The sequence below is a fragment of the Castor canadensis genome, chromosome 3, assembly GCF_047511655.1.
Source record: "Castor canadensis chromosome 3, mCasCan1.hap1v2, whole genome shotgun sequence".
Taxonomy (NCBI): domain Eukaryota; kingdom Metazoa; phylum Chordata; class Mammalia; order Rodentia; family Castoridae; genus Castor; species Castor canadensis.
In genome coordinates, this window is record NC_133388.1 from 29,015,078 (window position 1) to 29,031,330 (window position 16,253).

General features: G+C 37.0%; 1 protein-coding gene across 31 annotated transcripts in view; it reads right to left on the reverse strand.

Moving 5' to 3' along the window:
- Nrxn3 (neurexin 3) overlaps window positions 1-16,253 on the reverse strand; it is a 1,521,272-nt gene that overhangs the window by 1,195,369 nt on the left and 309,650 nt on the right. Inside the window, exon 2 of one of the 31 annotated variants that reach the window (XM_074067438.1) lies at window positions 12,550-12,599. The exons of the other annotated variants lie outside the window; for them this stretch is intronic. Coding sequence (XP_073923539.1) covers window positions 12,550-12,556 — 7 coding nt within the window. The 5' untranslated portion in view covers window positions 12,557-12,599. The remainder of the gene's footprint in view (window positions 1-12,549; window positions 12,600-16,253) is intronic. 31 annotated transcript variants of the gene reach the window in all.

Here is a 16,253-nt window from a genome sequence, read left to right on the forward strand (position 1 = left end):
TTTCCTAGTAGGCTAGTATGAAGGAAGGGAAGAAAGAGAAATCAGAGAATAATGATGCTAATAATTAACATTTAGTAAGTACCACACTCCTGATGAATGTCATTTTTAACCCTCACAATCATGACTTAGAGAATTTATACAGGATCACACAGAGCTAATTAATGAAACAGAGATAGACTTGGAACCTGGCTCCAAAGTAGGGTGCATTCTGTACCATCAGGGTGCCTTCTCCACAGATTCATGGCCTTGGAGATTTCTCCCAGACCAGATATGAAAATGTGGAAAGGGGCTGAAAATGAATGGGCTTTACTGACAAACGGCCTGGGATGACACTGACTGTACAGTAGAATGGGACTAGCTTGCCCAAACCTCTCTGAGGATGGGGATAGGAATGGCTTCAGATCCTGTGGACAAAGAACAAAAATATATCGATGACACACTCAAAGACAGATGCCCTAGACTTCCTTCATAGTAAGAATAAATAAAAGGCTCTTCTGTTAAGGGATCACAGCTTAAAACCCCTTCTCTCTGGTGTTTTTTGTTTACAGGTTACTGTTTTATCTCTCAGGATTGCAGATGAACCTTGGCAGGATTTCATTTACCAGTCAGCCTCCCAGGAAGGCAACACATCTGTCCCATTTCCTTTTACCTCCTCATGCCAAACAAATAAACTAAAAGTGACTGTCTAGTGGCCTGGCCCAAAGAACTTGCCTGGAAAGTTGTTACACTCCGATTACCACCTAAGGGTTCTTTTACAAAGTAAAGGTAAATCAGTATAACAGATATAGGTCAGTTGTTCTTGGAGCCTGATTCCTTTCCTTTCTGGGTTCTTTACATTTTCACATCCCCCTTACAGTCAGAGGAGGCCACTGAGATGGAGTTAGTGAGGTGATGGATACTACTTCCATACATGGCTCATATAGATCTCTCAAGTGTAATCCCTCTGTGTAAGTTAGTTTTGTCTGGATAATTAAACACCCCAAATTTAATGGCACAAAATAACAAGCATTGGTTGTTCTCACCTTTTTATGAGTAGCCTGGGTGATTCTCACCTGGGCTGGCCTTACTGGGCTTATATCTACATGTCTGGTTTTACTGACATGTCTGGGAATTGTCTCAAAGTCAGATGAGTTCATGGGGATGATATGTCCTCATGTCCCTTAATATCCATCAGACTATCCTGGGCTACTCACATGGTGGACATTCCAAAGGTCACCAAGACAGACAGTAAGCCTGCAGACATTTTCAAAGCTATTTGTATTACACTTACTCTTATCTCATTGGTCAAAACAAGTTCTATAGCCAAGCCCAAAATCAGTTTGAGAAGGGATAATCCTAGGGCCTAGATTCAGGAAGAAGAATTATTGTGGCCATTAAAATTTTTTGAATATTAATAGTGATACATGTAATTTATTTCATATGTACTATGTGTCAGTTACTGTAAGAAGCTGCTAAAGTTATCCCTTTGCAGAGAATATAATGTTCTCAGCTCCTAAGTGGCAGGCCTGAGATTTAAATCCAGCAGAGAGGCTGATGCCAGAATTTCTTTCACAGAAGCAGGTCTTCTGGGTAAAAAGAAGTACACAGTTCTCCCAGGAGCTGAAAGTCCTAGATTCTGGGACCAGATGTCCTATGAAGAAGAAAATTGGCAAGCTGATTTCTAGATCCTTTGCAAGTGTAATATAGTAATAAAGTATAAATAGCTAAAAAGAAAGTTTTCAATTTCACATTTTTTGGTGGTACTTCACCATGGTTAATCAAAATTCTGTCTGAAGCTAAATCTTACCTGTTTATTGTGACATTTCACAAGATAAAAATGTACAAATTTTCTTTTTCTTCCTCTGTGATTAGATATTAATGTTGAGGGCCACCTTGGAAAAATTTTTGAGATGGCAAAACGACTCTGTGGAACAGAGCCTCGCTCTCCAACCACAGCTGGATATACTGTTAACCACTGAGATTTATATGGTTCATATGCTAATTATCTAGCATCAATCTAAGAAAAAGAAGTAGATATCTGTGATTTAATTTTTAATCAAGAATTACCACTAAAGCATGACACAGATATTATAAACATATGACTTAAAATATAGCAATATAACCATGCACTGAATCCTGGTAACAGCATAAGTTGGCTCTGGGTTAGATGTTTCCCTTAGCTTTCTGGCAGCAAGGCAATAAACATCATGTGAAGTGACACCAGAGAAGGAGACATTGAGAATGAGAAGATACTAGGGTTTGAAGGAGGTGACAAGTCAGGGACATGCTTTACTACTTTGTTCAAGCAAAAATGAAACCATTTCTATAATTTATGAAGCTCTAAGCCATGCAAGAAATAAAATGTGCTCTAAAACCAATCAACCTCGTATAACCATAGGGAGAGTCAAAGATTTGGTACTTACAGCTGTCTAGTCAAGTTGGGAGTTATTATCAAAATGAAAAATTAATGGAACACTGGTAGCAAAAGCACTTGGCCTTTTGAAGCTTCTTCTACCTAAAAACCTCAAAGCACTCTTATGAAATGTAGTCAACAAGACTTATAGTTCTTCAGGAAGAAAAGTGAGAGATCAACATTCACTTAAAGACCAGAGATAAAACCAAAAAAAAAATTACCCAGAGTTACTTAGGAACTAAGCTTGGTTCAAACTACAAGTCTCCTCGAGACATGTCTGCATTTCTAAATGGATTGATTAATTTACACAAAGTCGTGCTAAAATTCTGAAAGCAAAAGGATCAGAATCTCATAAAACAGTAACATTCATAACTTGCCTCTGAGATACATGGATATGTTCAATATCCCAAGAGGGACTCCTTACAAAAGATTTTTTGGAAATATCTCAGAACCAATATCAAATTTAGTACAGATGATTGTTTTGCTTCCCTAAACTCCTTATCAGAAGCTGGGCACAGAGTTCTGGAAGATTAAAATTCTGAACAACCAGTCTTAGTGACAATAAATTATAATAACTATTATCATTATAACTTCCTAAGAGTTTCCACATTTTGAACACTTTCTATATACCAGCACACTTGTTAAGTACTTTATGCATAGTAACTTATTTATTTTTCATAGTAAGTCCATGATAAAAAAAATATTATTTCTATTTAATACACGGGAAAACTTAGGCATGGGGAAACCTAACTTTCCCAGATCACCCAGCCAGTTAGTAGCAGCACCAAGATTTGAATCTAAACTTTGTCTTGAAAGCCACACTTGCAGCTAATACATTACTAATGCGAATATGTATGTCTTGTTCTGGCTGTGTGGAGAGTCAGAAGTTGATGACACATTTCTACTTCCCCCAAGCAAAAAATATTTTGGGCCATTCAGTTCTGAGTCTCAGATTCTTTATTTTCAAGGCCACTAATAGCTTGTGTTTGTTTGAGAAGAAAAATCAAAGTTACCAGGAGTAATGTTCAATTGTTTCCCCTCATGCAAAGGTTTTTCTGAGTACCTAGGCTGGATTAGTGCTGGATTCAAGCAGGCAGAAATGCCCATCCAGGTGGAATGAGCTTTTATGAGGTTAAATAAGGGACAAGGAATTGGAGAGTCTCTGTAAGTAATAGAGACCCAATTCTCCTTTGAAGCAATGTCTAAGATGGAAGGGATTGCTGTGAGTTCCCATGGAGGCTGGAAACCAACACCGCACCCTGAAAAAGAACAGAAAGGTCCTTCTGGCTATGTCTGTGGTCAGTAGAGAGAGCAAGTATAAGGAACCTCTCTATAACCACCAAACCTGAGCTTGACAGTGAAAAATTCCACTGGAGTATTGCATCACGTGGCAAGCAGAAATGATCAGAAAGGTGCCCCATAGGAAGGACACAACTCTTCTCCCTTGTTTTCCTGAATTTACATAAGTCCCACTTTACTTAGCCAGTTAGTTAGTTAGTTAATTGGTTAGTTAATTGGTTACTCACTTGGTTAGTTAGTTGAGATAGGGTCTTGCAATACAGTCCAGGATGGCCTAGGACTCACTATGTAGCCAGGGCCAGCCTTGAACTAGCAGTCATCCGGTTTCAGTCTCCCAAGTGCAGCAATTACAGCTATGTGCCACCAGGTACAACAACTCCACTCAAATTTTTAAAGAATCTCAGGAATATCTTCCCTCAAATACAAATTAATAGGTTTTATCACATACTCTTCTATTAGATGAGGCCTCAGAGTCAAATTCAAGTTAAGTTAATGAAACATAATATGATATTTCTTACACTTGAGTATTTTAGGGTAATATTTTCTACCCATACATTTACACTACTGAATTTTACCTCAATAGCTGATTAGCTATTTAAAATCAACTTTTTATTATTGGTAGAACATACATAAAATGTTCCATTTTAAAGGTGCATTCATTAGGTACATTCACAAGCTTGTTAAGCTCAAAGCTTAAAGTCAGTTGGATTAAAGGATTCACCATGGTAGCAAAGACTAAGAATTCTTAGAGTTCTTTTATGCATTTATTGCAGCTGGTTAGAACTGGCTCCATTTTTAATATTTTAGATAAAAACACTTTGGCATTTGGAAAGTTCAACAAAAAGACTTAATATTTACTCTGCAAGGTAATATCAATAGTTCATATCTTGGATTTTCTTTAAGTATTTTCTAGTAAACAAAACAGATACAAGAAAAGGAAATGATAGAACAGCCCTAAAATAGACTACTTGAAAACACTTAAGAGAGCTAGACAAGAAGAGCTTATACAAACCCATCTGACCAGGAAAGCCAGAGGTAGAGTAGTAATGTAAATAAAAAGGAAGGAAATCCTTAACCTCTGCCTTTGCCCTTGTTGGGAACTGGCAAGCCTGTTATTACACTCTAATGGCATGTCTTTGAGTAAACCTTGGTATGATCTGTCAAGTAATCTAAGGCATAGGAGATAACACCAGTGGATTCCAAATGGAGTCTACGTTGTTAGAGAAGATTGGTAAATACTGGTGTTAGTGTCAATCATATCATTTCTGTCTTAGTCACACCTTTCTGGTTTTTCTCTTTCTAGCATTCCAAGCTAGAAGAGTGTGTTGCTTCCTGACTAAGATTGACATTCATATTTATCCATGCATTCCTGTTCACCTCTTCTTCCCTAATGAGGCAAGAAATCCAGGTAGACTAGATCTCAAGAGGTTTATTTCCATACCATTATCCTCATCAAATAGCATTTATTAAACACCCAATTATAGATAATGCCATGAAAGCCTTCATCTCTGTATGACGAGAACAACATAGAAACAAGCCTAGTCCTCTAAGAGTTTCTATCTACTAAAAAGCAAGTGATAGGCAGAGATTACAGCTCTGACTGTCTACTTTAGTGACAACTTAGTGACTCAAGGTATCTTAAGAAGTGTCACAAAATTCCCCAAATAAATTGAATGCTAATTTACCTTAATATTAAGGATAACTGGCACATCAGTATACAGACTCTATCACCACACACACATGCCAAAAAGAGCCAGATTTTCATTACAAGAAGCCTAATTTCCACACATTAAAGAGAATCTAGATAATTTATACTATCCATATAGACTTGGGGGACATGGAAGGGTGATTTTATAACATGGAATAAATCTAAGCTTGACAATCCTAGTAAGGCTAATCAAAGCAGAGCCGGTCCAGCATTTGCATCATATACTGTGGAAGATAACCTTTGGAGAAAAGTGGCATAGTCCTGGCATCCAAATAGTGACTGCCAATGGTGATGTAACAATCCCAAGCAGGACTCTTTGTCTTCAGAGGAGAGGAAGTATGGCTTTGCCAAATCTATAGCTCTTTGCGATCAAACCAATCAGAACCCAACCTGCACTAAACAACTTATAGACTGTGAGAACTCAGAAAAGTCATTTAGCTTCTCTGAGGATCACTTTCATCTATAAGATAGGCATGATAATTTTTATCCATGGGTTTGTTTTCATAACTTTATGAAATGCTCTAAACACCATCGACACCCAGTAAATGAGTACACCCTTACTCGAATGACATAGGTTCTTCCACATGTTGCTCTAAAATAAGTCAAGGACATGAAATCTGTACATATTATTTGGCCTATAGAACATGTTAAACATTCAAATTAAATGCAATATTAAAGTTAATTTCCAAACTATGTACAGAACTGCTATAAATCAATAACAAAAACAAAACTGATAATTAAATGGATGAAGAACTTGAACAGACACTTCAGCAGAGAATACATACAAATGATCAACAGATATTTTACAAGCTGCTCAACATTATTAATTATCAGGCAAACACGAATCAAATTACAAGAAGATATCACCTTACACCTGTCAGGATGGCTGTTACAAAAATTATAACAGGTACTAATAAGGATGCAGAGAAATTAGAACTCTAGTACACTATGAATAGGAATGTTAAATAGTGCAACAGCTGTGGGAAACAGTAAGGAAGTTCCTCAAGAGATTGAAAACTGAGCTACTATAAGAACCAGAAATCCCACTTCTGGGTATATATCCAAACAAATTGAAATAAGGATCTTGAGGAAAAACCTGCACTCCCACATTCATTGTAGTAATCACAAGAACCAAGTTACAGAAACAACCCAAGTATTCATCAACAAATGAGTGGATAAAATAGTCTGAAATACACATCCAATGGCAATATTATGCAGCTTTATAAAATGAAATCCTGTTATTTGGGACATGGATGAACCTAGAAAACATTATGCTTAGTGAAATAATCTATCCACAGAAACAACAAGTACTACCTGCCCCATTCATACGAAGTATCTGTAAAAGTCAAACTCATAGGGGCTGACAATACACTGGTGGATGCTAGGGTGGAGAAGGGGGACATGGAGAGCTGTTGTTCAATGGGCATAAAGTTTCAGTTATATTCTATGAATAAATTCTAGAGATCTGCTGATCTACATCATACCAATTGTTAACAATACAGTATTGTGTACTTCAGAATATGTTAGGAGAGTAGATAACCTGTTAAATGTTCTTAACCCCCTCCAAAAAAAAAGGACACAGGAGATTTGGGGAGGTGGTATATAGCCATTATTATTGGGAAATGGCGTGTATCCATGATTGAGGTGATAGTATTGTGGATACTTGCATTTGCCCAAACTCATTAAATTGCACACATTAGATATACGTAGTTCTTTGTGTATCAATTATATAGCAAAAATGCTGTTCTTAAATTTTTTTTAAAGTACATAAACATATACATTTTCAACCTCTCTTTAAAAAAATTTCTAGGACCTGGCCCAAAAGACCAAAAATCGTATGTTCTCCCTCATATGTGGACATTAGATCAAGGGCAAACACAACAAGGGGATTGGACTATGAGCACATGATAAAAGCGAGAGCACACAAGGGAGGGGTGAGGATAGGTAAGACACCTAAAAAACTAGCTAGCATTTGTTGCCCTTAATGCAGAGAAACTAAAGCAGATACCTTAAAGCAACTGAGGCCAATAGGAAAAGGGGACCAGGAACTAGAGAAAAGGTGAGATCAAAAAGAATTAACCTAGAAGGTAACACCCACGCACAGGAAATCAATGTGAGTCAATGCCCTGTATAGCTATCCTTATCTCAACCAGCAAAACCCCTTGTTCCTTCCTATTATTGCTTATACTCTCTCTACAACAAAATTAGAGATAAGGGCAAAATAGTTTCTGCTGGGTATTGAGGGGGGGAGCGGGAGGGGGTGGAGTGGGTAGTAAGGGAGGGGGTGGGGGCAGGGGGGAGAAATGAACCAAGCCTTGTATGCACATATGAATAATAAAAGAAAAATGGAAAAAAAATTTCTAGGAAAATAACAGCCACATTTGCCATAGACATTTCATTCACTGGACCCTACAAAAGGCATTCCCATTTATTTATTATCATATTATTGTGTTATTTAAAAGATCACAATTGTATGATTATGGGATGTTGTGATAGATGTATACAACATGGATGATTAACTCAAGGTAAAGAATGTTTCTATCAAGTTGCTTACTTATCATTGTTTATGGTGAAACAATTAAACATTACTCTTAATTGTTTTGAAATATACAACACATTATTATGGGCAGTCCCCTTTAGAAGGGGCATGTCCTCTTCAGGTCACTACAGAGCCCACCCAGAAAACTGTCCTCAATCTCTTCAGATGCCAAGCATCTGCAGCATTTGCTTTAGAAATCCTTGATGTGATCTCATCACATCAGGCCAGGAGCCTGGCCCTTTATATAAGATTGCAAAGAAAAGAAAAACCATTTTTTGGCTCAACCAGAACCAAGAAACTGTTAATACCACTTGTCTGGACATGTAAAACTCTATGTCAGAAGCAAAGCTCTATTCTCTTCCTCACCTCATCTTAAGAAAACTTTCTATGTGGGTTGACTTCTATCTGCACACGTGAGACCTCAGAGATCAATGTTTCATCATTCTCCTTCAATTAGCTTGTTGAAGGATATTAACATATTCTACTAGGCAGACAGACAAAAATATGTCAGCAATGATCCTATTTGTGGTAGAATGGTCTTATGCTTGTTAAGGCTCCAAATGAGTTCTGTATAGCCTTATAGCAGAGAGTCACCTAGGAGATTTGGCTCATTGTGTCCTTGTCCTAGGGAGCTGTTGAGGGGAGGGTCTAAGTGTCATGGCCTTCTCTTGGGGCCTAAAAGAAACAGCCTAGTGGATTAGGCTCACCTGAAGGGCTATCTTCAAACATCTTTTATAAAATAGAGATAAAATTATTAAATTTCAGATTTATTATGAGGGTCATTAACATAGCATATCTTAAGAACACAAGTTCATTATATAGAAAATACATAGCACAGAAATAAGTCTATATTGGGAGCTTAGCAGGTATGAAGCTACTAGTCATCGTATAAGAGAACTCAAATAACTAAAGAAATGATTGTGGTGCTTTGTCAACAAAAGAGCCCCTTGTTGGAACCCCCAGAAAATCTTTCTCAACAAATGGTTTGAGGGACAATTTTATCAGGATTACCCAGGAGGGTAGTCAAAAGTTCCTATTTTCTGAGGCATCTCCCAACACAGAGACACACATACAAATAACATTAGTTCCTCATTAATGACACTACATAATGAAAGACTAAACAAAATTCTTTTCCTGTCCATGTCCTAACCAGCAAGTGGTTTTCCTACACAGCCTGAGAACTAGCCATCTTTCAGATGGTTATGCCAACTAGGCACATATACTTACTAATGTCAGTCAATAATAGGCAAACTAGAAGATTTTAGCACAGTCTGTACTTTTTAAGCATTGTGTATTTAATTGATGGCTGCTGGCTTCACTGAGTACTCTTACTTTGTAAGAGATCCTCAGTCAGAAGACTCAGCTAAAGCATGTCTGAATTTCTAACCCATGGAAACTGTGAAATAATAAATGCAGTTTTCAGCTGCTAAGTTTGCAGATAATTTGTTATACAGCCATACATAAATAACATAAAATGCCTCTGTAAAAATGTGAAATGTATTAAGTAAAAGAAAGAATAAACTAGAGGTGGGCAATAAGAGAGGCAGACTATCTACATTACTTTTATTCTCTATCCTCCCAGGAAGAGAAAAATAGAGAGCTACCTACTCTCATTAATGATAGATGGAAAGCAGAATAAAGATTTGAAGGCTAATGTTTGAGCAAATAAGTATTTGAGAACTGGGAATATACCTTATTATAACCTTATCACCTAGTACAATGACTGGGTCATAGAACATGATTGAAAATAATTACTGAATAAATAAAAGAAATGAATGAGTTCTTATTTCAGTCTAAATAGCATTTGCTATAACTATGGGAAAGGAAACAATTATATCGAAGCTTTTCATGACACCTCTTTCAACATGCAACCATTATAGCTTGTCTTCCCTTAGGATCCCAAGAAAGGTAGATGACACCTTTATCAGTCAGGTACTCAATGAGTACAATCCTGTGCTTTCCTTTCAGCTCATCTGAGTGTGGAAAAACAATCAGAAATTGGAGGTCAAACTATCCAGATTTATAAAACATAAATCAGAGACCCCCTTATTTTACTGTAAAAGGCAATTTCTTATAAAGTGTTACTTAAGTAGGAGCTCCCCTAACACCTCCAAGTACTTGTTTACAGATCATTAACCATTTAACAGAGAGACTGAAGACAGAAAGAAACTTAGAACTGTTCTCTTTGTTAGGAGCTACTGCCCACTGACAATCAATCAGAAGGAAGACAAAGCATCCCTGAAATTGCAATAGTCATTAATGGAAAGATAGGTTTCCATGTAGGGGGAGAAAAAAATAAAGCAAAACTAGAAGTTTTAGAAAATTTAAAATTTCCAAAATTCTGATGGATAATTAGAGGGTAGCTATGCCACTTAGAAGTGCTCTGATAAACTGGATAAGGTGAACTGAGGTTTAGAAAAAATAAGCTAAATAAAACATCTAGAAGACAACCAACAAGTTGACATACTAAAGCAGACTAACCAAGATGGCCCCCAGTGGTTCTCACCTCCTGGTATTTACACTTTTGTATCATTGCTTAATCCCCTCCTTTTGAGTGTGGGTAGAACTCAGCACTTACTTCTTACTACTAGAATATGGTAAAGGTAATAGAATGTCACTTCTGAGATTATGTTATATAACATTGCAATTTACATTTGGTTATGAGTTTCTTCCATCCTCTCTTCTTCTTCCTCCTCCTCCTCCTTCTCCTCCTCCTTCCTCCTCCTCCTCCTTCTTCTTTTCTCTCTCTCTCTCCCTCTCTCTCTCTCTCTTTTTCTCTCTCTCTCAAAAAGCAAGCCACCATGGATAGGAAGCCCACATGGTAAGAGACTGAGGACAGCCTCTAGGTAGATACCAAAACCCTCAATCCAACAATACTCCAGGAACCACATTGTATTGACAACCATGTGCCATGGAAACAGATCCTTCTTCAGTCAAGCTTTCAGATGAGACCTCAGTCAGGGCTGAAATCTCATTTGCAACTGGTATGAAATGCTAAACCAAAAGACAAAGTTTAGCTGTGCCCAGATCCTGATATGCAGACACTATGATGTAGTAAGTCACATACAATACTTGAAGCTGCTCTGTCTAATAACTAATTAACAGCAAATGATAACTAATTATTATATAGCAAATGATAACTAAGATAGGGTCATAATTTGCATTCAACACAGCGATATTTAAGAGTTATTAACTGGTACCTATTTTCTATTTTACTAAACAGTAGGAAGATAAGGGATGCTGAGTTTGTTAAAATTCTTCTTAGTACCCGAAATATGAGTATCTTATATTATATTGGCTAAAATGATGAGCACATCTCAAAGACTTCAGGAATGGACTTACAGGCCCATAACAAAGAAGACCAATAATTATTGTTTATGTGGGCCAGGCACTATGCTAGGCAATTATCACCTTTACAAATATTATCTACTTACATCTTCATGACGCTATTATTCAAAATAGTACTATAATAAGAAGAAAAAAGAGGAAGAGAAATAATAGCTAGCATTTAATGAATACTGATTTTGAGCCTAGGATTTAAGCACTTTAAATATATCATCTCATTTAATCCTATAAAATTCCAATGAGGTAGCTTATACTAACCACTTTTCAGCAATAAAATTAAGGTACAGAGAAACTAAAAACATAGCCCAAGGTTATATGACCAATGAATGATAGTTATGATTTTAACAGAGGCAGGCTAGCTCCAGAGGCCCCATATCTAATCACTGAAATCACCACTGTGGTAATATTCTATTACATGTGACATTTTGCTAGAGGCTCTCCCATGATTTTCCACTAACATGAGGCAAGGCAAATTTAAGAGTAAGTGTCCCACTGTATCCTACAAAGCTATGGGTCCAGAAAGCCAAACATTAATTCCCCTTACTCTTAAAAAGGTATGAGGAAAAACAATGCAGAGATAATATCAAACATATTCCAGACTAAAATAAACAACAACAGAAATAAACCTGGCACTGTCTGCCCAATGTTAAACTCTTTCTGGAATACACAGAGAGATGCATATAGTTCCCCACTGGGATTCCACCTGCCTGGCTAGGTATCAGAACAGAGTCCCCAAAACATCACACTAGTCATTGACACAAAGACAGAAATGCAAACCACAGAACAAAAGAGCCAGTCACAGAAAGCAATCACTTTAAATGTCCAGGCAAGCAGAAGCAGCTGGAGGCTCATCTCCCTCTGCCTATGCTCAATTGTTCCTGTTCTGCTCTCTGTCCTTGGCTGGCTGCCAAGTGACACTCCCATCTGGCATTGACCATTTGCAGATACACTATACACTCCTCAAGGGCAGGAACTTGCATTCATTCCATGAAATGCACACTTGGCATTGAACACGTGCTAAGTGTTAGGGACACACTCATAGTCTCCATTTCTCACACACACACACACACAAAGAAAATCTCAAATAAGATCAAAGTACCTCATATACATGTATGAAATGCCATAATGAAATCCATTATTTTGTATAACATAATATACACCAATAAAAATATTTAATATTTTATATCAAATATTATAAAACATTAGATATAAAATTAAATATTAGATTAGATTAGATATAAAAATACCTAATAATTTTTAACTCACCTCTCATAACACATAGCACATACTGGGCCTTTGACAGGATGCTGGATGAACTAGGAAGAAGTGAAATTATTTTTTTAAAAAAGTGAAAGGAGAGATAACTGAATCCAAACTCAAACTACTGAAACCATTTCTCCTGGACAAAAGGAAAGGGCCTATAATCAATTAGCTTTTCGATCCTCATAACAACTCTTTGATACAGTTGATTGTTTTTTTCATACTACAAAAGAAGAAAATGAGGCTCAAATAACATGACATTCAAAGTCATATAGCTAAAGTAAAGAACAGAGTTCAATTTCAGGCAGTCTATGGTTAAATATAGTTCATGCATCTAACCATAAGAGATACTGCTTCCTGGTATAATAGCAGACACAAAATAGTCACTCAATAAATAGAAGTTTGGATGAATGGATGGACAGACAGATAGATGGATGAATGGGTGAATGGACAGCTGAATGAGTGAGTGGATGGAAGAATGGGCAAGTAGATTAATGGATTTATTATGCAGATGTACAACAGGAAACAGATTGGCACATAAAATGTGGTGTCTATTTCGAGGTTAGTGAAAACAGCAAGTGATAGCCTCTCTCCTCTTACAAATCAATACAATTCCCTCCACAGCTGGGGCTGTGGCTTCCTTCATTATGTAGGTAGTGGGTAGGTACATTCTTTAAGAGGATCACAGAAAGTCGGCAAGGCAGATTTATGTGTTAAGGGGTAATGAAGGCCTCTGACCCACAGTATGATCACATAATTACATAACCACTAATTATATTTGTGGCTTTATTAACTGGAAATAATGAAAAGGCAATCAACCATTATCTCAGGGGGGAAATGTTTTACTTTTTCTGTATTGTTATTTTCCTAGGCACCATACCTCCCTGCATTTTTCAAGGTGAAACGAAATCTCCTGGTGAAATCATGGCATTAGGGAGTTCAGAGTGAGCAGTAGGTAAATGTAGGTGCCACATCACCTCACTCTTGACTCAGTACCTCAGTGAGTGACATTTACTGTTTTGCAGTAAATGATGATATGATAACAGATAGATAACTAGAGTCACAGGGCAAGAAAACAGTACTTGGGAAATCAAGAATACAGAAGCCAAAGTAAGAATCTTAAACTGAAGTCTACTCATGTTAGTCATTTGCTCAAGACTGCAATGACTCCATTTCAACTCAGGGAAAAACTAATGCACCCTTCCTAGCCCAGAAGACCCTCTACTTTCTGGCTCCCAACAGTTGACTTTCCTCCTCCTTTGTTCTACTCCAGACACACTGGCCTTATCTTTGCCAAATATCTATAACTATCTTTGGATCAAACATCTCCTTGTCTTCCTACCCAAAACTCAATCCCCTTACCCTGCTCTGTTTTGTCTTTTCCCAAAATGTTCACCATCAGCTAACATATTTCTTTTCTTTTTTAGTTTTATTTTTAATGGGAAAATAGTAATTATATATTTAACAGAGCACAACACACATATACACAATATTTTACAAAATAATAAAAGGGGACGCTACACAAAAAAGAAACAATTTTTCTTCAGGGCATACCGGGCTTCTCAGAAAGGATATCTGAGTGTCTAGAAAGAAACCCACTAGACAAATGTTTCCAGTATTCTCTGGATCAATCCATCCTGCTTTTACTTTAGAGCAACTTACTCAGAAGAACTGGATCCATACAAAGAGGCCAGTCTGATTAAGTTAAGGAATTAGTAAGTTACACCTCATCCTCAGCGGCATCTCAGGCTATTAGGCAGTTTTCCAGTCTGTTATTTCATTAAAGGGAAAATGATGGGGACAAGAGACAACAAAAGGTCTACGTTAATTTTTAATAGCAATACATTTGCTCTATTTGGGTGGTGATTTATTCATGCATTTCATAATAAATACATACAATAAGTATCCCAATGATATCTCTATCTGCATCTCAAGGCAGGAACCACATATTTTATTGGGTTGGAAGAGAAGCAGACCTAAACAATCCAGAGGTTAGCTGGGGGCTGCAACTACTCTTTCAGAGGCTGAATCACCTATCCTGTTGCCTCTTCATCTATTCCACCCTTACTTCAAATCATAGCTAAATTATTCCTCTCTGAAACCTCAATTAGATACATTTTTGTCTACTCCCTTAAGTCTGAAAATGGGAAATAAGACAAAACATCTCTGTAAGCATTCTTTCAAGCTACTGCGATCAAAGTGTCTGTACCCAAGTAGCCAACTAGGTCAGATGTATGTTTCCTAGTGTTTAAGATTTAGCATTTGTTCTGACCATGACTTACAATTGAATTAAAGGTATGGCTAAAAATCACTTCCCAAACACTGATGTTCGACTTGCTGTGCAACTGCCTTATAGGAACAGCTCCCTGAAGGGTGGTATTAACCATTGATGTTAATTATATCTCAAAAAGCACCACTTTATAGAAAGTATCTCTGCTATGAATGGGAACTGGTTTTCCACATTTGTGCAAAGTGGCTCTTTTGGCATCAGTCTCTTCAAAATAGTCAGGACTCAAGAACAGAAACACTGAGATCCATCTCTTACAAGCCCAAATAAAAAGATTGTCTTTCTGCTTCCTCTAAAGGCATCTTGGATTTAGAAAAGGGCAGTTCTACAGACTGAAAACACTTAGTTCAATCCACATTGACAATGTTCTTAAATCCTGGGACAAAATATTCAGCTATTCAGAAAGTTCTGTTTTTATACTAGCTGATTTGGTTTGGGTTTTTATTTTTGCCTTGTATTTATTATGGCTTTGTTCATAATGTATGGGTCTTGGGGATTTTGACATTTTCTGAATTCCATTTTACTACAGCACTGTTACCTCACCTCTAAGTATCAAATGTTTCCCTTTCCAAGATATCATCCTTTACATGAAGATGACTCTGGTAAATATCCACAGGAAGAAAAAAATACACCTTTCCTCCAAAGAGAGCAATTCGAAGATGAAATATATTCGTAATTTCTCCTCCTTAGTGACTGGAACATAACATGCATGGTATCCAAGTACATGAGAGTCCGTCATTAAAGAGTTCCTGCTCACTTTCTAAGCATTCTTTGGGTTTGGAAGCACCATCTGAAAGGTCAGTTCCTTTAAAGACTTTCTGTGCAGAACCAGAACTGGTCAAAGATAAGCATAAAAAAAAAAAATCAGAGTGTTGAAAATGTATTAATTACAATGAATGGGTTCCTACAGGACTTCCAAACTAATTTTTACACTTAGCAAAGTTGTGCCTACACAACTTACCCCTGAATATATAACAAGATGATATCTTTCCTCACCATTATAAATGTTGACACTTATTATTATGGAAAGTTTGCATCCATGTCTAAATCAACAATGAAACAAATGATAGACTAATAGCATGCCATAGGGTTTTTTTTTTCCTCCAGCATCTACATTACTCAACAATATTATTCACCCAGTCTTAACAGGCCTTTATCTCTGAAAACCCCGACTGTAGTAGAAGTGTGTCCGTAAGTAGCTATACATCAGAAAATGGCAGAAATGATATTTCTGTGTGTGAGAGGTCACTTATATGTCATGTTAGGGAATTTGACTTGACTTTTAGTAATATTTATGCTATACTAATGCTAAAACTAATACACCTAAAAACAATACCTAGCACTTTTAAAAGTGTTTATCAAATGCTAGGACGCATATGAGGTATTTAATATGCATGACCTTATTTAATTTTCACATATCCCT